At 35.2% G+C, this 25,571-nt stretch overlaps 1 protein-coding gene across 2 annotated transcripts in view; it reads right to left on the bottom strand.

The window, feature by feature from the left end:
* Positions 1-8,961: 8,961 nt before the first annotated feature.
* Positions 8,962-25,571, bottom strand: part of LOC149794226 (hypoxia up-regulated protein 1-like) — a 75,301-nt gene continuing 58,691 nt past the window's right edge. For both annotated transcript variants that reach the window (XM_089968346.1, XM_089968347.1), the window contains 4 exons: positions 23,248-23,469; positions 18,190-18,472; positions 15,330-15,443; positions 8,962-14,793 (listed from right to left, as the gene is read on the bottom strand). In XM_089968346.1, coding sequence (XP_089824472.1) covers positions 14,711-14,793; positions 15,330-15,443; positions 18,190-18,472; positions 23,248-23,469 — 702 coding nt within the window. In that variant the 3' untranslated portion in view covers positions 8,962-14,710. The remainder of the gene's footprint in view (positions 14,794-15,329; positions 15,444-18,189; positions 18,473-23,247; positions 23,470-25,571) is intronic.

Here is a 25,571-nt window from a genome sequence, read left to right as displayed (position 1 = left end):
TTTGCATGTGGCTTGATACGATTCGTATCAGCAAGAAATGATATTTGCAAATCACGAAATAAATGATAAATGTCAGACCCCGCCGATATTTCAAAAATATCAAACTACTTTTAAGCTTTCAATGTGGATTTAAATATCTTAGAAACAGAATGTACCTTTTAATCACACTATAAACATTTATTATAGCAGATTTAATAAAGAATTTATATAGTAGCCAAATGTTCTTACTTGATGAAGGTTTGTGACACCAACTTAAAGTACTGTGTAATAAATATTATATTCACCCTATGACTAAGGGTCCGCATACATACCTTTAGATTTACTGTCATAAAGACATACATTTTAGAGTTAAAGTAGATACCACCCATTCTGAAAGCTTTCCCAATGAAACTGATGTACCTCAGAGCAGCATAGTGTCAGTCTCCGTTTTCAACATCAACATTTACAACATAGTAAAAGGTGTTAATACAGGAACTGACTGCTTATCAAACGTTAACAACTTTATCTGTGATAGATAAAAAGGTGTGCATACTACAGACAGGCTTAAATAGAGTACAGAAGTGGTCAAAAGAAAACGGGTTTAAATTTTTAAAAAGTACAGTGTAAAGGCATTTCTGCATAATACAAACAATTCATGACGACCCAAAACAAATCGTGGTTGTTCTTTTATTCCTGTTGAATAAACTAAATGTTTAGGACTAATATGTAGCTTTGAACTAACTCACATTTAGCATAATCGATACCTCAGAGTAAAATGGAAAACAAATGTATTTAATAGGAGTCTTGGCAAATACATAATGGGGTCTCACGGTCATTATATGGTTATGCAACACTTTTTAAGATCTAATATTTACTAAGGCTCGATTGTTTACGGATTATTTCAGAAATCTTACCTGCGTATGTTGATCGGATCCAATATTAGGGAGTTAGACTTTTACTGGGATCATTAAGAACACCCCATTTAGAAAGCATTCGTGTTGAGGTGAATGAACCATCACATTATCTCCGACGAACAACATGAAGATACCAAACTATCTTTTGATTGATAACCCCAGACAGTATGTCGTCTTATGTCTGGAAGCAGCAAAATTCAATCTTGCCAATTCTCCATTCCCAAATTACTACCTGGGTTATTAAAAGCCCAGAAAATAATATGAGATCTTTGCAATTACAGATGACCCTCGACAAAACATCTTGTTTTTCAGAGTAAATTCGGTCAGATTAGAGCCTCGTATCGTGGGCACACATCCATGTATAAAGATGTTCGAAAGATGAAGACAATATAGCAGATGCGGTTGCTTCAAGACGCAACACCATCTGGATCCGGTTAACTGATGTAGCTTCCATTTTAAACGCAGACATTACAGCCATTCTAACATCGGTAAACCACATCAAAACCAAAGACAAATTGTAAATATGTATAATCTTTTCTGATTCCATTCCACATTGAAAGTCTCGCAAAACCTTAAATTTGAGAATCCTTTAATATACCTAGCCTTTCAGAAGCATGATTTGCTCATAACATCTTGAAAAACGTATCATGTACAGTTGGCTGCCAAGTCACATTGGTATTAAACGTAATAAAAGGGTAGATAAAGCAGCCAAAGCTACCCTGTAGTAACCCGTTTCTGAATTGAAGCTTTAATATATTGACTTAATATATAAATCGGCATGTTGTTTATCCTTGTCAAAATATGAGGAATTAAAACTGCACAAACAAACCATGGAACATCAAGCCCACGGTTGAAGAGTAGCATCCCTCATACAAACAAATCGCAGAGATGGTGTGGTATTGTGCCACTTGTGTGTAGTTCGCGTATACCTGGTTCATGCATGCATGCTCAAGGGCGAACTTTGGCCAGAGTGCATTCCTTGCCATTACTCACGAAGAGCAGAACACATTTTTGTAGTGTAAATCTATTTCTAACCTGTGAGGCAACATTTTTAATGACAGTTTTTCCTTCTTTTTTTAAAAAGTTAATTCAATTAAGAAGCTTAATATGATATATATTTTGTTAAAGTATTAACTTTTATTTTACATACCTTTCAAGCATTTTAGCATTTTAACTTTCTTATTTTGTAGGACTGCATGCCTACTTTTGTTTGAAGTGTTTTTCTTTCTAACGTTTGCATAGTTTATAGTTCTACATTTGTAGAACGTATATAGCCAGATTTGTACTCACGTGCCCTTAAACCCTATCCAAACATTCGTTGAAAGTGCTTCAAAAACAATTTTGTGGTCAGTAACTGTTGAAACCCTCGCTAGGTAAGACAATTTTAAAAGAACGAGAAAAATTGTATAATTGAATTAATGATTTACTCTATTTAGTTTCCAATATTTTGATTGTTACTTTAATATTTTCATAATCTCATGGTAAAAAATATTTCGCGATCTCACTCCAATGTTGGTACTAAGATTTTAATATCGGGTGAAACTACTGGTACAGCTGATTTGCCTGTCTTAATTCCAATTTATCCTACTTCAAAACTTCCTACCAAATCAACAGGAATGTTGACTAGGTACAACTTGTAATTTCTATTTGTGCCCAAACGTTATTTAGCATGACAAAATCAAGACAATTTAGAATAATTAATTTTAAACAATATCGGATATTTCCTCGAAAACTTTGAAAAGATAAATTAATCATCTGCTGTTGCAGTTTGTTGTGTTCCTTCTTTTTTCATAAAAAGAAAAATTTATTGTTGAAAGGGTTTTAAAACTGAATCTGTTAACAGTGGACCTGATATCAAGCTGTCAGATATTTTCGTTTTGTTCTTATTTTTTTATTTTTGTAGAAGCTATTGTATCGGTTAAAGAAAAACCACGTCACAAAATGGAGTAGACCAATTTGATGGTCAATAATTTCAACTTAAAATGGACTGGTTAACTGGATATGTCTGAAAAACCGTAACACACTGACACACAACTGGTGACCAGGTTATTCCGTCGTTGATAATCGAATAACTTTGTGGCCTAATTGTTCAAGAATAACGAATTAACTATTCTTTAGACTGAGAGTAAACATAGGACATAGTTTCGTTCACATTTGAACAGCATGCTTTACTGAATCGATAGTTTTCCATTTCTTGACTTACGTCCTTGGTACTTATTAGATGAAAAGAAAATAATAATGTCATGTCATTGAGGTCAAAGGACGTCACTGTAAATTGTTCGTTCGATATGCTGAAAAAGTTGTGCGCCAGTCTCGCATTATCAATCGAAGTCATCAAAGCGCTAGACTTTGCATAGAGACAGAGGATCTGACCCGAATACTTATTTCAAACAAACAAATGAAACCTATGAATCTACTCCAGTCATTTCCTGGCAAAAAGATTTAAATTGTACGAGTTTTACAGATAATTAATACAAATTAAGATTCCATTTCTAACATGACATCAATTAGTGGTTTTCTTACAGTAAAACGCCCAATAATAACTCAAACATCACTCTTCTGCTTCATACGACGTCACTAAGTTATTTGCACATATTAGGTGTTATAACGCGTATGCAAGCAAGAAAAAATAGTATATGGCTTTAATAAACTAAACAACACAGTAGTTGATTGATTAATTAATATGTATTTTCATCAATCCATAAGTGTATCACATACGTCAATCCTGATTGAAAGGTACATATATCAGTTCAAGAAATGATCAGCTTTATATTTATATAGCTCATCTAACTTCACAAACGAAAATAATTGTGAAACAGCGCGGTTTTTATTTTAGGCTAAGTTTTGTGTTTTATGGGGACAGCAGCACAAGTAGGTATCCGTGCCAAGGAAATTGGAGCAATGTGCAAGGATACATTCCGATACAACACAGTAGGCGACCCTGGCTGATGCTGTGGTAGGATTCAAATTCGTATTTTTTTAACCACAGCGCCTCCTTTTACTGGTGCATAATTGATGGAATATCAAGAGTCTCTCAATGGGAATCTGCTCTACTGACCGAAAACTATGTCCAAGGAAACAAGATAAGTATTTCGTATTTTTAACTGTCATGTAACTGAAACTGTAAGATCGACATCAGTTTTATGTAGGACAAACTAAACACCATTAGATGACTTGGTAAAATGCACATGCCAAGATGACTATCCATTCAGGTGAATTAGTTATATAATTTTCAATGTGTTCATCGTGGCAGCCATACTGGACGTCTGCAGTGCACAATTTTCACTCACGGCCAATACGATATCAATAGCTTTTTGTGAAAACACTATGTAGATATGACCATAAAGTCTGGAGAAGTAGCAGTAACATGGTTTTCAAAATGGCTTCTATGGTGTCCATATTGGATGTCAGTACGGCATTATTTTCATCTGGAACATTCGGAACCAACTAGATATCATAATTAACCTTCTTGTGAAAATCCTATGTCGATATGACTTTTCCATCGAGAAGTAGCAGTGACAAGATTTTCCAGATGACTGCTATGATGGCCATACTAGATGTCAGATCGGCAATTTTCATTTAGCACTACAAGACAGCACTGGAAGTCTTTTGCTGAAAACCCAATGTCAATAAGACTTTCCATCAAGGAGGAAAAGCAATAAGATTTTCAAGATGGCCGAGCAGAGCCTTTTTTATTCAGGACCTACTAGAGGTAATAAGAACTCTTCTGTTGAAAACCACGTCCATATGAATTTCGTTTCAGAAGAATTAGTAATAAGATTTTCAAGATGGCGGATTTGGTGGCCATATTTGATTTATAAGCAGCACAATTTATGTTTAGGATTTACTAACCTTGGGGTGAATGCGTGTGTGAAGTTTAACTGCAACCCTCTAATCCAAACCACACTCACACTGGAGCAAAGGTCAGTCCATTTTTTCTGCCTATACTGGCCTCCTCCTAGTAGAAAAAAGAAGCTGGCTGACGCTCTCTTTTTGGAGCAGTTTCCTAATCTCCTGGACAATGGAAATTCGATAAGTGGCAACCTGATTATTCTTGGAGATTTCAACTTTTACTTTGACTGCCCCGGAAACCCAAATACATCAAAACTCATAGATTCCATTAATGTTTTCAACCTTAAACAGTCAGTTAACCAACCCACCCATAAACATGGTCACATTTTAGACTGGATTCTTCATAGACCTGATGATAACATTCTATGGTCCTCCCTGGTATCCCATGGCCTTGCATCAGATCACCTCTGCATTATATGCCATCTTGACGTATCAGTCCCTAACCCTCCACCTTTATCTGCTACTAAAAGAAACCTCCGTATGATAAATAGAACCAAACTAATGCACGACATCCAAGCTAACCTAACAACTTGCTTACCTCCTACCGCAGAACAACTCGATAACTGCCTGCGTTCATTGCTTGACAAACATGCCACAGCTACCAAGTGCAGAGTGTCAATTCAAAAGTGTTCTCCATGGTATAGCAGTGTTAGGGACCAGCTTCGCACTGCTAAAAGAGACCGCCGTAAAGCTGAGAGGCTTTGGCTTTCCACCAGACTCACTATTCATAAGCAAATCTATGAAGCCGCTAAGAAGAATGTCACAAATATAGTCCATGCAGCGAAATCAGCTCACTACACTACTAAGATCATGGAAAGTTCCAGCTGCAAAGAGCTCTTCGAGATTACTAACAAGCTAATGTCAAGGAACAAATCTACACCACTTCAACTACCTTCTCTCCAGTCAACCTTTCGGACATGTTTGCAAATTTCTTCCGTGACAAAGTACAAACCATTAGAGATCAGCTTGACACCAAAATTTCAATTGACTCGTGGTCACCATACGGTTGGGATACAGAATTTGAGCGGCAACCATTAGCAGCATTTGAACCTGTCTCCATGGATTTCGTACGTACAATCCTGATGAAGAGTGCACCAAAGTCATGTGAACTTGATCCAATTCCAACATCACTGTTGCTTGAAAGCTTAGATCCAGTATTGCCTTCACTAACTGATGTTAGTAATACCTCTCTCTCATCCGGGGAATTCCCATCATTTTTGAAAACTGCCATTGTAAAGCCTCTGCTGAACAAACCAACACTAGACCATAACGATTTAAAGAACTACTGCCCAATTTCTGATCTCTCATTCATATAAAAAAAATCTTAGAAAAGGTTGTTCTATCCCAGCTTGTATCTCATCTAAATTCAAACAGTCTTTTTAGCAATGTACAGTCTGCATATTAATGACATTCTGCGTTGGATAGCGAAAATATTACAGTCCTCACCCTCCTTGATTTGTCTGCAGCATTTGACACAATAGACCATGATATATTACTTCACCGTCTCCAGCATGTATTTGGCATTCATGATACAGCCTTACCGTGGTTCAAGTCCTACTTGGTCAACAGGACACAATTTGTATCTGCAGATGGAATACACTCCAGCCCAGTTAATCTATGTTGTGATGTTCCATAGGGGTCTGTTCTTGAACCTGTTCTGTTCATTTTGTACATTCAGTCGCTCTCAAGTGTCATAGATCATCATCCAGTGTCTAACCCATTGTACGCTGATGACACCCAAATATACAAATCTAGCCACCCAACTGAAGTTGATGCTACCATCCAAGGTGTAGAGAGGTGCATTTCTGATGTGAAATCATGGATGACATGTAGCAAGCTGCAGATGAATGATGACAAAACTGAAGTCATTCTGATCACAACACAGACTTTCTCATTCACATCCTTTACCTCAAACAATAAATATCAGCAAAACCAACATTAAATTCACACAATCAGTACGAAACCTAGGTGTTACTCTGGACAGTACTCTCACATTGCACCAACATGTCATGAACATATGCAAAGCTGCATATCTTGAGCTGAGACGCATCAGCTCAATTCGCAAATATGTTTCAGTTGATGCCACTAAAACACTTGTGTGTTCATTAGTACTTTCAAGACTGGACTATTCTAACTCAATTATGTCTGGTTCATCTCAATATCTGCTCCAGAAACTTCAAAACTCAGCTGCTCGGATCATACTTAGAGTACCACGATCAGAGCACACCTCCCCGCTGCTCTGTACCCTACACTGGCTATCCATTCGATCCAGAATCAAACACAAAATTTGTTCTCTGTACTACGTTTCACTGTCGGACTCTAGTCCAACATACCTATTCGACCTCACCCATGTGTATACACCAGCAAGATACTTACGCTCCTCTTCTGACAATCGTATACTCATTATTCCCACTATGAAAACAAAGTCGTATGGACAGCGTTCTTTTGCATACCTGGGCCCAACAACGTGGAATGAATTGCCCACTGAACTTCGACACAAAGACACAGTGATCACATTCAAGAGTGCTCTCAAAACTCACTTATTTCGACTGCAAGAACAAACTTAAAGATCTAATAATGTTTCCTACCTTAAATATTCTGAGCATGTTTTTTTTTGTTTTCTAATTTCATGGTGTTTGTTTTTGTAATCATATCATTATGTTTTATCTTATAGGTGTTGTATAATGTTGTAAAGCACTTAGAGCTTCTAAAGATTAGGCGCTATACAAAGTCTTCATTATTATTATTATTATTATTATTAAGTAGCTTAGGAGGAATAGCATTAACAAACTTGTGCTAAAGAAAAGATGTTGGATGGCCAGTTGAGCTATAAAGTATTCTAACATTAATACGTTTTGCCTCCCTTCACAAGGTATGGAGAATCTGATGTATTTATCTTGTGGAATACATACATCTTTTGGAGGTGCGTGACACCAACAGTAATGCTCATTATACAATGCAATATTGTAGCATCATGACTAGTGCGCAGCCAATGAATGAGACGCTCTCGTGCTGCAATACAGGGTCAAATTATGTTAAGCATGTATTAGGTCATTTTTATCTTTTTCTAATTCTAGCATGGCAGTCGTATAGAAAATCTATAGCTTCTGTCAACGTTTGAAAAGCTTTGCCAAGTTTGGTTTAATTCAGTTGTTCAGTCTTTGAGTTGTTGCTAAAGCTTTCTCATTTTAATGACAACTATACTGGATGGCAGAACTTATCATTGCAAAAAGAAAAAGGAAAATCAGGTCCTTCATGCCAGAATTATGAATGCCAAATCCGGTGCTGTCGGTTTTGGAAAATAAGTTGAAAATAATACTGGGCAACACAGGATGATAGATACATAATGCACGCTTCACATGATTATTAGTTCATTTGGTTGTCCAGACAGGTATGTCATCCTGTACATTTTTGTACACGTTAAATTGCAAAGGTGTCGAATGATCAGTGAATGATGATGGTTTCGAAGTTCAACAAACTTTTGCTCACAGGTCTTTTACGATTCATATGTAGCCTGGCTTTAAACTAGTTACTTGCCACAGGAATTTTGAAGAAGAAAAAAAAAATATAAAAAAAAATGCCATGATTCATAGGTAGGCCTAGCTTTAAACTAGCTGTTGTCCCACTGGAATTTTGCAAACACAAAAGACCATGATTCATAGGTAGGCCTAGCTTTAAACTAGCTGCCATCCCACTGTTATTTTGAAAACACAAAGACCATGATTCATACGTAGGCCTAGCTTTAAACTAGCTGTTGTCCCACTGTTATTTTGAAAACGCAAAGACCATGATTCATAGGTAGGCTTAGCTTTAAACTAGCTGTTGTCCCACTGGAATTTTGAAAACACAAAGACCATGATTCATAGGTAGGCCTAGCTTTAAACTAGCTGCCATCCCACTGGAATTTTGAAAACACAAAGACCATGATTCATAGATAGGACTAGCTTTAAACTAGCTATTGTCCCACTGTTAGCTTGAAGCCAGCTGCTGTCCCACTGGAAATTTGAATAACCAAAAGCGCATCATAATGTAACCTGGCTTTAAACTAGTTGATGTCCCACTGGAATTTTGAATCAACAAAGATGGACTGATAGAGTTGGTAGAAACCTGTTAGCATACTTTGTCACAAAATCCAGATAAAGGTTTGAACAATGTAACAGCTTAGTGACACCAAAACCATAAACATAATCATAATAATAATAACAAAATGCATCTGGACAAGATAATTTACAATTTTATTAACACATTCACAAACTGTTGAACAAGATGTTTATCATGCAGCCATTAAAGATCAAGCAATTTTCTTTAATCTGAACATCGACTTGAAGATCTAACCTTACAAATGATTGAAGTCAACAAATGTCAAGATACATAAAATTCAGCATGTATAATTGATACAGGAAAATTCTGATCTTTATAATATCCCCGTATGATCCGAACTTTGAGTAGTCATCAAATATTCCAAGATCACTTACAAATGGCTAACACATAAATGCACAAGTTGAAAATGTCCAGATTCACACATTCATTAACATATAAATTTCCCTTATAGGATGAAAATAGAACTGCACCATGATGTACCTAAATGTATTTACTGGAAAAACCAAATCTGAGTCCTCAATGTCGTAAACTGGAGTCTCAGATGGACAAAAATAAAATTACACTGTCAAGTGATCTAAAGCTTTGTGATTGGGGGATAACTTCTTTTTCAAAGACACTGAAGTAGCCAACTTGGGCTGACCTGGGAAGGTATCGAACCTGCGACACTTGGATGGTCCAAGTTACATGTAGATTTCTTGATGAATTTCTGAAAACTGTTCAGCAATCAGATGTTTTACCGCCTTTCATTACTTACTATTTATATATTTACTTAGTTATGAATACCTGAAGAGGGATAAAAATGAATCAGTCAACTCTCTCTAAATCAACTGTCTAACATCATGTTTATTTAAGATATTTCTATCTATGACTACAATTAAACAAGTTTGGTCTGTGTACTAAATGTATGTACATCAATCTTAGTTGTTAAAGCAGTCTTAAAATCCGTGCAAAATCTGCACTGAGACCATCAAGAAGGACCATGGTCATTGTGCAATTGATTTACATTTCAAAATATGATTGTTAATGTTAATGGTTTTGTTTTTGTTGGTTTTAATAACCCTTTTAACACATTATTGACTATTCTAATGCTGAGGAATGAGCTTCCCAAGATGGCAATGGGACAGCAAACTGGAATCGGCAGGTATCAGAGTTTGGACCCATGATTCTTGGACGGAAGTCTGATGCTCTATTAACTGAGCTATCATTGTTCCATCATTAAAGGTATGCCACATTATTATGTATTTTCAACAGCATCAGCAAAAAAGAAATGATCAAGTAAATGTTATTTATAACAAATTATATTTATGTTTCATTTTCAGGTGAAAAACTCTGAAAATGTCATTAAAATAAGTAATTTACAGTACATAATTGCCCACTATCCACTATAAGTATTTACATATTGCAATAAATAGGCCTTTTCTTCTTATAATTAAATATGGGAAAAATTTACACCAATTAAGAACAAGCAGGATTATCATTATAAGTAAATTAGTGTTTGTTCTTAGTACATTAGCAATTACAATGACAAATGGAATGGTTGGGACATTCACAAGACTATATCCATTTACCAAATCTCTCATCCTCATCACAAGACTATATCCATTTACCAAATCTGTCATCCACATACAGTATTTCTTCCACAACAAGAGTCCCTTGAAGGGACCAATGTTCTACTTGCTGAAAGAATGTTAAAGAATTTAACATAAGACCATTTCATCCTTTTAACTGTCAAGTTTTGAAACTATCTTTGATATTCTTCAGGGATTACAAGATTTTCAAATGAACTGCTGATATTGTTTGTTTAATGGGAATCTATTTGTGGGGTTTCATGCCATTTTTCAGCAGTAGTAGCCAGTATATCTGGTGGTTGAAGAACCTGGAAAGACCTCTGCAAGAATAAAGGACCCATAGGAAATTACTGGCAAGATTAGTCTCATACCCATGTTGGTCAAGCACTAACAAGGTACTGTATCATAAACAGTCCTCTGGTGGAAACTGCATGATGATAATGACTTTCCATTTTAAAGAAGCAGTGATAACAAGATTTTTAAGAGGGATGCCATGGTGGCCATATTGGTCATCAGATTAACGTCATTTACCTTTAGTACTAATTAGACATCACAAAGGGTCTTTTGGCAGTCTTCTTAGATCAGCACCATTTTAATTTATGACAAAAGACATTATAAGAAGTCTTTCAGTGAAAACTCCATACTTATATGACCATTCATTGAGAGGTGATATTGATTTAAAGATGGCTTCTGTTGTGTCCATGGGCATGAGATCATCACCATCTTCATTCTAGAATAATCATACATCATGAGAAGTTGTTGGGTTAAAATCCTACGGCAATACAAGTTTTCATTCAGCGAGACCAGCAAAAACAAGATGGCCACTGTGGCAGCCATATCAGACATTGGTTCAGCACCACTTTCTTTAGGAGAAAACCAGACATATGAGATCTTTTTGCTAAAACCCCATTGCAATATTTTGTTTAGAAAAAGTGATGACAAGATTTTGAATACGGCAGCTGTGGTGGCCACATTCGGCATCAGATAAGACCTTGAACAAGAAACCAATGTTCATATGACCATCCAATCAAGAGTAGCATTAACAAAAATATTTTCAAGATGAGCACTCTGACAGCTATTATAGTCATCAGCTCAGTACCATTTTCATTAGGGAAAAAGCAGACATCAATCATCTTCTGGTCAAAATCCCATGTCAATATGACCTTCCATTCAGGAGAAGTAGCAATAACAAGATTTTCAAGATGTGATGGTTATATTGGATTTCCGTGTGACATTTAGGGCCAACTACACCATGGGATGAATGTGTACGCAAAATGTCATGGCAATCCTCTAATCAGTTTAGGAAGAGTAGCAATAACAAACTTGTACTAACAGATGGAAAGACAATGGACAACAGATCATCCCACAAGCTCTTCGGGTCTATGACCAGTAGATCTAATAAAACAATTGTGATGGGGCAATGTAGCAAATCTGTCAAAAGTTAGGGGTGGGCTTATTATCCAAGATATTTTAAGTAAATAATGGGTACAATTTTGCAAAAATAGGACAGGGCTAATGATCATACAGGTTTATTACTGGATAAATATGGAAGGAAGAAATGTCTTGAACCTGACATACTAGTCAATAAAACACAGAAATACACACATACACAGTCAAAACATCATGATTCATTTAAAAAATACAATGGTCTCTATTACAGGAATTATGCTAATGAGTTTATGGACAAAATGAACACCCTTCTGCTGGACCCAAGATGACATGTAAACATAAACCACTACATTATATAAATTGTTTCATTATGATATATAACTAATCTGGTTTGGTGACCTATAGTAATGAAATTCATGTAGATTACTTTAGTGCCCAAGGTTACACAATGGTAGTTAAACCATCCTGATGCAATGGTAGGATTCTGACCTGCACCCTTTTGTCTGGCACACCAACTATTAAATCACAATAGTACTTGCCTCCATTTGCTTACACGAGTCACCTCTTACAGAATATACTGGACATATTCTACATCCTCAAGCCGGCTGGAGGTTTTAGATGATCTGGACCCCAAATACTGTTAAAGCATGGGAATGCAGTATAGATGAAAACAAAACAGTACATGTATCTTGATGTACTGTAGAGTACAAAGTGAGCCCAGCTGCAAATTGCAAAGACCCAGACATGCCAATAAACAACATAAAGACAGCCTCAAGGTCTACACTGCTAGGTCTAAAGTTTGTCATTTGGGTACACCGTGTCCAAAATCAACTACTGTACACAAGATTATGAGAAGTACAACTGGAGCTCTTTTCATACCAATTTTCTGTGTGGTGGGACAAAACATCTTGTCCACGAGCAACTACCAATGGCATGGATATGGAAATTCTATTTGGGCTGTTTAATATCAATTACCTATATGATGCATGAAATTAACATACACATGGTATTTCATTTGATGTGCTTAGCTCATATGAACTAAATGCCTAAATTTGTTTTGATCTGACTCAGTGTTAGTAACCAACTCTGCAGCTCTCCAAAATGCAGCAGGCACTTTAATATTGTAACTAGCCATGATGTCACTTGGATTTTCCATTAACCTGTAGCCAAGCAATTCAAGGAGAACAAATAACTGTTGTTGATTTTCTAGACTGGCTGACACTCCATTGAGCTTATTTTCTTATAGATTCAGGCCTGGCATGCTGGAAGTAAGTGAACAGTGGTCATGCCAGTGGGACTGATGAAGTTTGCAGCTATCCTGTTAACAATTCAAAATTGAGCCAGTAGCAATTGTGGTGTCAAAAAGAAGATTTATACTTTCACATGCCCCAAAATTTAATCCGTAAGACCACAATCACTATACCTACATGGGCAATCATGACCAAGATGTGATGTGATGAATATGTGCATTAACAAATAATTTGGATGAAGTGGCAACGAAATTAACTAAATTTCATATATATATAGTTCAGTTCAACTCTGAGAAGTCACATTTGATTTAGACTGACATGCTTCTTAACAAATGCAACAATATTTCTGTATTTACTTATTTGTTTTATGTAGATTACACATACTTTCTGTATTAGTAATACCAACCATATTTGGTAAGAGAGAATGGATACTATGTCAAAAGCATGAAAGGGCTGAACACCAAAATGGCCTAATGCAAATTTGTGGATTCAGTCTCATGACTTAAGGTTTCTGAGGAGGTACCTCTAAAACATTTACCTATTGATGCACATATCTGCCACTCAAAGTTTGACAGTGTAAGTGAATCGGATACTGCAAAAGAATTTTGATCTGCTTCTCGCTTTCAATGAATCATTGCTATAAATATGACAGTAGAAGATCTGGGAGTTAAAAACTCAATTCATGTACAAATTTCTTTCAACTTTACCCGATAAATTTAAACCATTAAGAAAAAAAGGAAAATATGGAATGATCCAAATGAAAAGTTGTAAAATTTCATAATACAATTTCCAATGATTTAAATTAAAAAAATTCCATATAAATGATTTGTTTGTTTTTGTTGCTTTTAACTGGCCCTTTAAACATTACTGGTGTATCATGCAGATGAAATGAGAGCTAAGTGCCCTTCCCAAGGGAACAGTGAGGCACCTGACCCAAGCTGGCCTGGAAAGGTAAGAAACCTGCAATACTTGTATTATGAATCTTGGGTTCAACCAGATCAACCATGGCTCCCTCATATAAATGAAATGAAATTTGACATACTAAATGAAATTGAAATAAATAAACTATAATGTTGTACAAATGCTCTAATTCAGTTGATATAGAATATTTTATTACCTGATGTCCATTATGACTCACCAATTAAGTAATATTTATTGATAGCTGGGCTACCTAAAATGACAATTTTCAAACCATGAATCTCCTTTAGTTGGAATTTAATCCAAAAGAAGTGAATACAAAGAACAAAAACAAAAAATTTAAATGATACCAAAATAGGATCTAAAAATAATTCCACATATATATACATGAATAATGCAAATGACAATCACTGTTGCATCTTCAACTGGTAACAACTCCACAAGCAACTACAACTGTGACAAGCGTTCAAAAGGTGATCATTTTTGTTCAATGAACTTGAAATGAACTGCAGGAAAACTGAAATGATCTAACTATCCTTAAATTGTGAAAAAGAAAGATATAAAAAAATCTTTCGATTTCTGGGTTAAATGATAGTATTCATCCCATATACTTTCTCCATTTTTCCATATCACATCCAAGAGATTTCTTCTTCCTTTTTTATGACATATAAGACATGCCCACACATGTTGACAAGGAATCACAGTGACATACAACTGACAATCTAGGTGTAAACCAAGGTTATAAATCACTTGGATCATGTGTACTCTTTTCTTTCTCTTCTTTCTTTGAAGGTTCCTCAGTACCTGTAGTTCTTCCATCACCTGGAACATAAAAAAGTTCTGAGGTCAAAACAGAGGCCCTAACTTTGTAAAACTTTGAATCTCTGAATATGATGCAAATAAAAACATCAATGGTCTTCTTTCTATAGCCCTCATATTAAACTTAGTCTGAATCCACAAACCCCTTAAATAATCTGATAGCTTGAGCATGTTTGAACGTCATGATGGATGAGGCACGATGCAGACTAAAACAGGAAAGTCACAGGCAAAACAACTCAAGTAATTTTTGCTTATCTATAAAAGCTCCAAAGTCATATACCACAGTATTAAGTCTCTATTTTAGACAACAAAGTTGCTGCCTAACATTATTCAAAAACATGCACAAAACAATGCAATTATAATGCATAAAAAGACGATGGTACCACATGGTCCCCACTTTAGTTGTTTTAGAAACATGATTTGGCAATAAATTTGCACAAAAATCTCATTTTAGATATAAAAGAAAAGCCAGTTCACAATTGATCTGAAAGACTCCATCTTTCAACTTTAATCATTGATAATGTGGGAGTCATACATACCCAATTCCAGTATTGGTACTTCTTCATCTTCATTATCAGCAGATTCTTCAGCAGGTGGTGTATCTAGACTGGGACCATCCCCCTCAGACTGGTCCCCACCTTCAGTCCAGGAATCTAAAAAAGAAAGTCACAAGAGTGTTATGTATTTTGGCTCTAATAAACAGTAACAAAAGAAAGAGTGAAAACAACAAGTTTTGAAATTTTTTATAAACAATTTATTTCCCTGGGAAAAAACAACGTAAAAATGAAAATATAACTTATGGTTTTAAGAATCTAATCCCAAAAGTAATCCAAGAATAATCCACAAATTAAATTTTAGAAGTCCTAGTAATAAAATGCTCTAATGAATTCAAGTTTTAGAGTCCCAACAAAAAATCCAAAATGGAAGGCAATGACGTATACTGTAGCCTTAATATTATGGATGTGTCTACAGTTCTGTGTTGATTCACAAACAATATTCCAGTGCTTGAATTTCCAAATAAAATTTCACGTAATGTCTTTCTCCAAGAATTCTGTATGAGTGCTCAAATATTTCCAAGATAAAGAATTAATCTTTTAAAATCCAAATAATTTGAATAAAATTTAAAATGTAACTCCAAACTGGTCAAAACGAAACGAACACCTTAAGTCCTGGTGTTTAGAAGCCCGACTGAGATTATTTCTCTATAGACAAAGGTTATACAGTAACCTGAGATGCAAAACAGATTCCCGGATGAGAGTCAACCCTCCAGAATTTCGAGAATAGAATAGAAGTATTTACATCTAAAGTCACATAGTCCCAGTCAGCCTCGATTTCGCTATTACCATTCACACATTAAGAATGATTAAAAAATAGAAGTTGTTTACTTGATTCTCAATAAAGGCCAGGAACCAGGTCAGCAAAAGATACAAAGTTCTATTTTTAGGTGTTTTCAACTGAACAGTCTGGTCAAACTAATTTCTAGAAAATATAAAATTCCTAGTAAACAAAATTACATTACTCTGACATGCAATGAAATTAAAAATAAAAAGATTTTAAAACTTACAATTAAATTAAATCAAATTTCATAACAAGAGCAGAATTATTTCAGAAAGAATACTCATCCATGAAGAGCTTTTGTGTTTGTCACCTTTCACTGAGGCCAAGGCAAAATTAAAATTCAGAACTTTTCTTACATTTACTTTTTCAGAGTTTGTGTGGGATTTGACGCCATTTTTCAACACATGACAGGCTACATATAGCAGCCAGTATATCAGGTGAACGAAGAACATGGAAAGAACCACTGACCAATGGGAATCTACTGGCAAGCTTTCTCACATAGTGATTTTGGTCAATCTGAGACTTGAACTCGCACAGAGGTGGAATGTTTGAATGATCTGTAAAGGCAAGTGACATTAAGCCACCCTGAGCCCTCTTACATTTAAAAAGGTAACCAACAAGATATTCACATCTTTCTTAAACAGATGCACACTTATCAATACATCATGATTTGAAGATGGTTATGTTCTGACCTGTCAGGAATGATGATACCTTCTGCATGTCATAAGAGGTGAATAACGGAGGCATCCCTTTTGCCCTGGGATGTTTCATGTGATGTTGATCCAACTGAGAAGGTATGAGCATTTCAAAAGAGATTTATATACGAAAAAAAATTGTCTTTGTATTTTAAGAATTTGATTCTTTTGGGCTTTTTCCTTGTTTTGTGCATATTGGGAATAACTAAACTTATTCAGCACTGTATAGCCATGACTGTTGATGAGCTATGAAAGCAATACATACATAGACTGCCTGCACAAAATCTCTGGAACAGTATGTATTTACAGATAAATGTTATAGCGCAATACATTAACTTATTATAAAAATTCATAGGCTGATCACCACTTGTTACCAGACCTGTAAGAAGTCTGTCAAACATCAACATAAGTGGCCAAAACAATGGTTGTCAAATTTTAAAGCTAGCACGAGACATGCCGCAAACAGAAGACATTGTGCTAATAATAATTTCATGCAAAACTGTTGAAATGATATGTATAATTTCTACATTCCCTTTTTTGTTACATTTGTAAGCCAAATTATAATTTAACAAATTTCATAAACTGTCATGAATAAAATTTCTAAAAAATTCTAGCTCAAAATATTTTGAAAGAGTGAACTTGAATGAAGTTTTTTAAAAATTAAAATGTGCATGCAATAAGAAAAGAAATAAAAGACATGAATGTATTATGTATGAATACAGCTTGCCTGAAATATGAATTGTATTGATCAATGTCCTCTGTCTATCTGCTGACTGTGAATATATGCACCAACAAAAGTTTTTAGTGTACAAAACAGTTTTGGATTGTTATTAAATGATCTAAATCCAGTTTTTTCTTCTTCCTGTCTGAATATTCATCTATGAACTTTCTAAATTACCCACACGTCTTTATATCACATGGATAAGATGCAGAAGAGCACCATTTTTATTTTTACACGTTTGTAATCACATTATTTATGCAATGGTCTTAACCAAAAGTATTTGGTTCTGTACAGATGACTGATGATGTGCATCACTTTAAAAATAACTGCATTACATAAAATTTAAACTGCTTTAAAGAAGAAACATAGTTTAGCAAATATTTCAAATTGAATGGATTCTTCACCAAAAGCCAACAATGACAGGGTGGAAGTATAAAAGGTGAATATTAAACTAGATGGTGTAATTTTCTCTTGGCTGTGACTCTGAACTGACCACTGAATTGGCACCAGATTTGTCCAACCTATTTTGACTGGCCAGTCTAGCCCCATACCTGCCCAAGCTAAATCAGAAGGTTTGAATGGCCTGTCTTGAAGCAGGATTGGTTAATTCGTATGGACTTGCTGAATCAAGGTCATGTGACTTACCTTGTTCAGTATATTGGCCATCTTCTTCCTGATCAGCTGAATCCTTGGCTTCTTTTGTTTCATTAGCAACTGTCTCCTCTTCTATAACTGTTTCATTTGTATCACTCTTGTTACTACCAGCTTTGGCTTTTGGTTTGGGCTTGAAATGTTTTGCTTTATTTATCATGTATTTTATTTCTCTATCCAAAGCTGCAATTTTGTCGGCAATATCTTCAACCAAAATCTTTGGTTTTTCAGTTGGCTTTGTCTGTCCTTGTTCTTTCAGCATATTTCCTCTCCATTCCTGAAGAGAGAAAGGATATGATTATAATAGGATAGTATTCACTCAGCTACAACACATGGCAGGATGGAAGACAATGTTCAAGTAGCATAGGTACAGTTAGGAATTTACATGAAAATAGTCACCAATCTTACCTTCAAAGCATTAGTTCACACCACAATAACAAACATAATACATGTACAGTAGTCCCCCTCTTATAAGGCCACCCCTAATGCAGCAGGAAAGTGGCCTTATAATGCGGGTGGCCTTTCTAGAGGGGGATGACAAATGCGAATAGTAAATACATATGAAAAAAGTCACAAGTACATTTAATTTTAAATATTTAATATTTTAATTAAAAAATTACATGCATGATGTGAAATAAACGTAAAACAAACTTTGTCATCATTTGCAAAAGAATGCTATGAATAACCATTGATACAGTTTTAACACTGTCTTTATAATTATGTTAAAGTTCACATCACGTCACTTTGTTGGTAACAATCTAAAAAATCAAACCAGTCTCATCACATTAAAAATATCCTTGCTGTCATATCCCCTGCATATATCGTTTAGTCTTTTGTTCCAGTCTTCGACAACTTCATTATTAACATCAGCTGATTCGCCGCTAATGACAGAACACTTGATACCGTGTCGCACTTGAAATCTGTGGAACCATCCGTTACTTGCGGTAAAGTCGTCATATCCCAGTTCAACTGACAAAATTTTTGCTTTTTCTTGTCTTTCAAATCAGGATTCAAATGTCTCCTGGCTCAAACAATCTTCCTTTCTCCGTCCATTTCACCTTTCCACTTCTGCAGAACTGTTTCATTATCTTTCACGATATTGTTTATCTGAGTCTTCCCGACGTTAGTTTTCTGCAAGGATCCTTGACGCGCGCCCCCCCCCGTCAGTTGAATTACTTTCACGTTCTCCTCTAAACTTAGAATTTTTATTTTCCTCGATGACATGTTGATCTTTTTGCAGTAAGTTATTCATGTTGCCAACTACAATACTGATAAAACAATTTTGTATGCATCTAAACAAATTGCCGTGTGTTTTTAAAGGAAGTGATCTTGTCACGTGATTCGTTAGTCGCAGTCTGGTACCCTATTGTTTTTATACATTTCTTGAAACTAGATGAGAGAAGCCAAAACGGCTTCGATATGTACCATTAACATCACGCAGATTTGACCTCGCGGCAGCTAGGATTCGTAATTTTGACAATTATTGTCAGTAGTAATAGCCACTGATTACCAAAGTGAACAAGCTCAACATCTTACTAAGGGAAGCCATAAAGGCTATTAAACCATTTTCCTGCTGACTTGGGTATTGTACATCGATACTGCCACTTCTCAGCTGTTTCTACTGTTCGATAATTGTATTCTTAACAATTATCAGTGACTAAACCGGACATCTTATGATAACACAGCAGTAAGGCTAATTGGATTACATGTACGTACCCTTTTGTATGGATTAAAATTTGAGTCTTTCTCGGTTTTTATGGAATAAATTTGGCTTCTCATGAGGCGTAAATTAACCTTAGTGGTAAATGTACTTTACTCAACACTTCTTTCAGTAACGAAAACCTGACATCGGGAAATAGAAATCGGATTACTTAACACACGTTATGAATACAATACTGGTTCTGGATACATATTCAAATAAAATGCGGCCGCTTGTGAGGGGTAAATTTTATGATTTTGCACTAATATGCTGGCTGCTGGTCGCGTTAGCCGGGTGGCCTTTCGCGAGGGGTACTTTTGAACACAAACTCGTCGGTGCCAACGGATTCTGGCCGTAAGGAGCGGGTGGCCGCTGGTCAGGGGGGCCGTTCAAGAGGGGGACTACTGTAACTACATTTGTGTTCTGTAATACATATATACCCATTCTTCAAAAGTTTAGAACAATTGGAAATATTGCTACAACTGAATAAAAACCAGGTCAACCACATATACATATAAACATGCATACCTAATTTCATTGGTTTACCTCAAGTAGTTTTTGTTTTATCATGCTAAAAATCTAAATATTAAAACAAAAATTACAACCCCCCCCAAAACATAAAAAAATACCTGTAAAAGGCCTGAAAATATAACTGGATCATTTAGATATAAATATAACAATATGCTCACCAAATCTAATTTGTCTATTTCAGGTGGTTTTGCTTAAGATTTATGTCAATTTTTTAAAATACAAATGTGTACAAAATTGTAAAATCGCTGTAACAGCAAGGAAATCTAATCAGGTCATTTGCATATCCAGGCAAGTCAATAAAATTTACTTTATTACCTGAAGAGATCTTTGCTAATTTATGCTAACAAGGTTTTTGTCAACTTCTGTAATTAACTAAAACTGTAATCATGTCATCAACATTTGAAAAAAAATACAGTGTGACCCCGCTATAACATGGTAGTTGGGAGCCATAGAACCCGACAGTGTTATAGCTAAGAAAATGATGCATGTACCCCAACAAATTTGTGAGGGGGGAGAGAAGCAGGTTATAAATGTGGGCAGTAAAATACGTCTTTCATTGGCAGTTACCATCTTAAATCAATGCATATGAAATAGGAAATACAACTGTAGTGAAAATAGAGAAGGCATATATAATATTTTACTTTATTCAGAGAACCACGGATTGATACATATATGTGTATACTGTTTATATATACACGTCTTATGTATAGCATGATCTTTAACAGTGAGCGCTTTAGACCACTCGGCCACTCGGGGACCAAGGTTGCTGACAAAGACTGTATGCTTAAATTATTTCCATTTAGAAGAAAACTCGGTTGTAAAAACATAAGAAGAATATGTAATCCTTTACTAAAATAGAAAACCAATTAGGTGAAAGCCTGATCTGAAAAACTTGTTTTAACACCTCCCTTGTGGGTAATACTAAAACCTCCAACTGATCACATAATGGCTGTGCAACATTTGTGGATATAAACTTGTATTAAAAAATAGCTAATGCAAAAAAGATTCTTATTTATTGTGTTTTATATATGGAACCTGCATAGGGTAAATCTACTAGTGAAAAAACCCAATGCAAACTGAATGCAAATGAATAAACTCAAATTCAGTGATGAATGCAATTTGGTGGAAACGGCTAACACAAATGCAAATCACAAAATGATGAACAAACAAATGAAACCAAACAAGAAAGCATGTCATCAATAGATCTGGGAATCTATTTACCTGTATTTCAGGACACTGTTCAATTTTCACTAAAAAGAACTTTTACATGATGCTCTCGGACCAGATTCTTGAGGCTGACAAGTTTTAACTACTGACAAGGCATGATATTATCCTAATGACCACAATGATGTAATGACACCATTACTGGTAGTTGTATCTGTAAAATTTGTATTTGAATGACACAAAACATGAAGTAACATTGCTGACAAACAGTCTCTAACTGCATTTCAATATTTAAGGCAGTTATCATTTTAGTTATCAAAAACTCGATGCTTTGTTTTTAATTTTATGAATTTCACATTTTAAACAAGACCAAACATGAATGTATTAGTTTTCTGCATCAGATAAAATGAAGAATGAAAATCCAGACTGATAAATGCATTCCAAATGAAAGGAAACACTGAGTGAAAGTGATGCATGATAAATCAGAATGGTAGATGACTGGAGAGTAAAACAATGGATTGTTTTGATATATTTTGTCATGCTGCTTTCATGTTTGCTTGCATCATCCATGTAATAGAGTAGAGGAAACAAAGCATTAAACACATTTTCTTTCAATACTGTACATAAATAGTGTTATTACATTAATGTGTGACTTCAGTACGTTGTCTGATATCACATGTATGGACTAGGATGAATTTCTTGGGGTCACTGCATGGCACTAGTTAGCTGTGTAACTTGAGTAGGTTGTCTGACATCACATGTGGACTGGGCTGGTTTGGATTTTTTTGGTTCAATGTATGGCCCAGCAATACTTTTAAGGGTATAATGTGCCCAACAACACAACATGGTAGCTGATCCAGGCTGATTTGATGGTAGGAACTGAACCAATACCATTGTTGTCACAATTCCAATGCCTTACCCACTGAGGCACTGAAGGTCTCTTTTGCATAGGCTTGGAATTGTTTGGTTTGCATTTGAAAATGTAATAAAATTCTTTTCTATACTTTTGGACAGTAAAATAATAATATTTTTGCTGTCCAAAAACAAACATAAAATGGAGTACATTTTCCCACCAAGTCAATTTACACTTTTCTACACACCATTTTCCCCAAGGAAATTCCAAAGAACAGAATTCCTGTAAAAATTAATCAACTCGTCAATTCTTGTACAAAGTGAAGTACTTCATAAGGTGCTGCTGGCATTGCAAAAAGCCATTAATCTACTTGATATCATTGATTTAACAAATGCCTATTTCACTATACTGGTTTATGTAGCAGTGTTAAGAACATGTCCTGTGTGATGTCTCAGTTTATTTTCTTATTCACCAAAATATATAAGGGAGTTTTCACAAACAACTCCATTTTGAATACCCAAATCAAATTTTTAAATAAGCAGAGATTTGAGCTAATGCAAAAAGCCCAAAGTGATTCAAATTGCCCATGACATAGGATGGAGACAGTGATACCCTATTTAGGTTAAAATAGGTATTCCATGAAATGCATGGTCTCGCCTGTACACTGCATCTACAATGTACCCCATCTGTGTCTTGCAGAAACTTTCATACAGAATCTTAATGCTAAGGGAAACATTACTGTTTCCCCAAGTACAATTATACAAATGCCCAGTCATTTACAGACAGATGAGATGGGAAACCTCACCTTTGTGTTATTAATAAGCTTCTCCAAGGTTTCCACCTCCACTGCGGTAAAAATCGGATCTTCTAATTCAGTCAGATTTTTCAGAGTCTTTACAAAATGTTCTGAATGATTTAACATAGACTTTAAGGCCTCCAAAGCCTTTGGTCTTTCAGTGGCTTCCTTCACACGAAAACTTAGATCTTTGGTCAACTTCTTAAGGCTCTTCAATTTGTCAGTGTATGCCTAAAAGATCAAAAAGAAAATATGATTATAACATGGAATAAGTTACTGCATGTACATCTGTGCTTGTAAAGCATGCTTATGTTCAAATGGCATGAAAATCTAACCAGGTCAGTTACTAATGTGTATGCTCAGCACAATTTCATTTGTATACAAAAACAGGATTTTTCTTTAATTGTACATACAAAGTTTTGTTAAAGAGGTTCCAAACTGTTCAAAAAAGTGTTAAAAAAATTAAAAAATTACATGTGACATCAAAACCCATTAAAGATGGTCATCTACATATGAATAAAAAATATGCTTATAAAATTTCACTTATTTTCATTTTTGTAATTTAAGCAGTCACTGCTTCTGTGATATAAGGGTTTTCATAAAATAAATCCAATTAAGTTAAAAGTATTTTTCTAAAAATATCGTAAAAGTGCTGTAATGGACTGTAAATCTATCAAGTCAGCTACATGTGAATACAAATAAGTCAACTCTATATTATTCCTTGTTTTTTGTTTTTAACAAAAAGGTCCAAGTCCAAAAGGTTGCTCACCTGGATTGAAATACTTAACAGTCATCCATTTCAATTAACAGGCATCCAATTCAATTAACAGGCTTGTGTTAATTTGTTTGTTTTTGTTGGTTTTAGTGGCACTTTCAACACATTACTGATTATATGTTGCTAAGGAAACAGGAGTATCTTTCTAAAGGACACACCAAGGCAACTGACCCTGACTGGCCTGGTTAGCTGCTGAACCTGTAACCCTTGGATTACAAGTCTGATTACTAACTGAGCTAGTGGGACTCCAGCAATGTAGTACTGTAAGAATATATCCAATTTTTTAAATATCTCCAAACTTTATATTATGTTGATTTTATCTATTTCACTATATCTTCATAAAAATACTTTCTAAAGATAAAGGCAAAATTAATATGCATATCCTCTATTCATAATTGAAGCATACATGCCAACCCCTGGCAAGGAAAAAGTGTAATCCAAGTGGACAAAAAGAGTAATCCAAGGAGAAAGAGTAATCCACATATAACATGATAAGAATTCAATAAGCATATGTACAAAATGACTTCTTTATCCCTCTGGAATTTTAACAACAATTACTGCTTCAAGTTTTCGTATGTAACACTTTGAGCTTTAAGAAACAACCAACTCTCATATTACATTTCAAAACACTTTGTACCAGCAGAGATCATGAATGTTTTGCACACCAGTAGAGCACTAAGTGCTGGGTTAGACAGCCTGGATCTGAATTCAGTTTTATTTTTGTGAACAATACTGAAAAATCTCTCACAGTCAGCATTAGAATGGTAAAAAACCAATATTCTTTTCATAACCTGACAAAGAAGAGGAAATTTAAATTATTTGGTCTTTTAGCTGGGAAATAAGATGGAAAAAAAATCAACTCTATACTTATGAAGTACATTGTCAGGTAGGGTGAAGTACCAACTTGATACTTCAGGAGTTCTTCTAATTTATCAGCAGCTTTTCCTACAACACAGTGCATCATATGACAGAGACAACCAGATATGTACCAATGATGGAGACATTTTTCAAATAGAGAATGCAACTCCTTTATGAATTCCAGTCATCACTGATGCTGTATCAGCTTAAAACCACATACAATTATGCCAACTCAAGTTTATTCAAAGTATTTTCAAGCAAATAAATAAAATGTTTTCTCCAGTGGAATCTACTTTTAATTCTGGTAATGAAAGAAGAGCACTCTGACTTTGCCCCTTTCATTGTCAAAGTCTTTTAGACAGACTGGGTACAACTTTTTGTCACAATCACTATTCCTGTCTGTTGCAATACTAAACGGCCCAATTTTCATGCAATTTTAAGTGAAGTATCTCTATAATGGAATGCTGTATTGTGTAATTCATGAATTCATCTCTGAGTTGGTTTTTTGTCTTTTCCTAATCCATCTGTGAAATTATTTGAAAAATATTTTTGCTCTAACATGCATCAACTAAAATAAATCTGACTTCTAGCACCAAACACCTACAGAGTGGTTGTTCTGAATTTGAACAAAGAATCTGCAAGCAAAGATTAAAAGTTAGAAAACCAGTCTGTTCTCTCCTTACTAAGCCATACAACTGCT

This window comes from Sinohyriopsis cumingii, chromosome 8 (assembly GCF_028554795.1).
Source record: "Sinohyriopsis cumingii isolate HCF-2022 chromosome 8, ASM2855479v2, whole genome shotgun sequence".
NCBI classification, from domain to species: domain Eukaryota; kingdom Metazoa; phylum Mollusca; class Bivalvia; order Unionida; family Unionidae; genus Sinohyriopsis; species Sinohyriopsis cumingii.
Note: the sequence above shows the minus strand (reverse complement) of the source record. Positions and strands in the feature narration are given on the sequence as shown.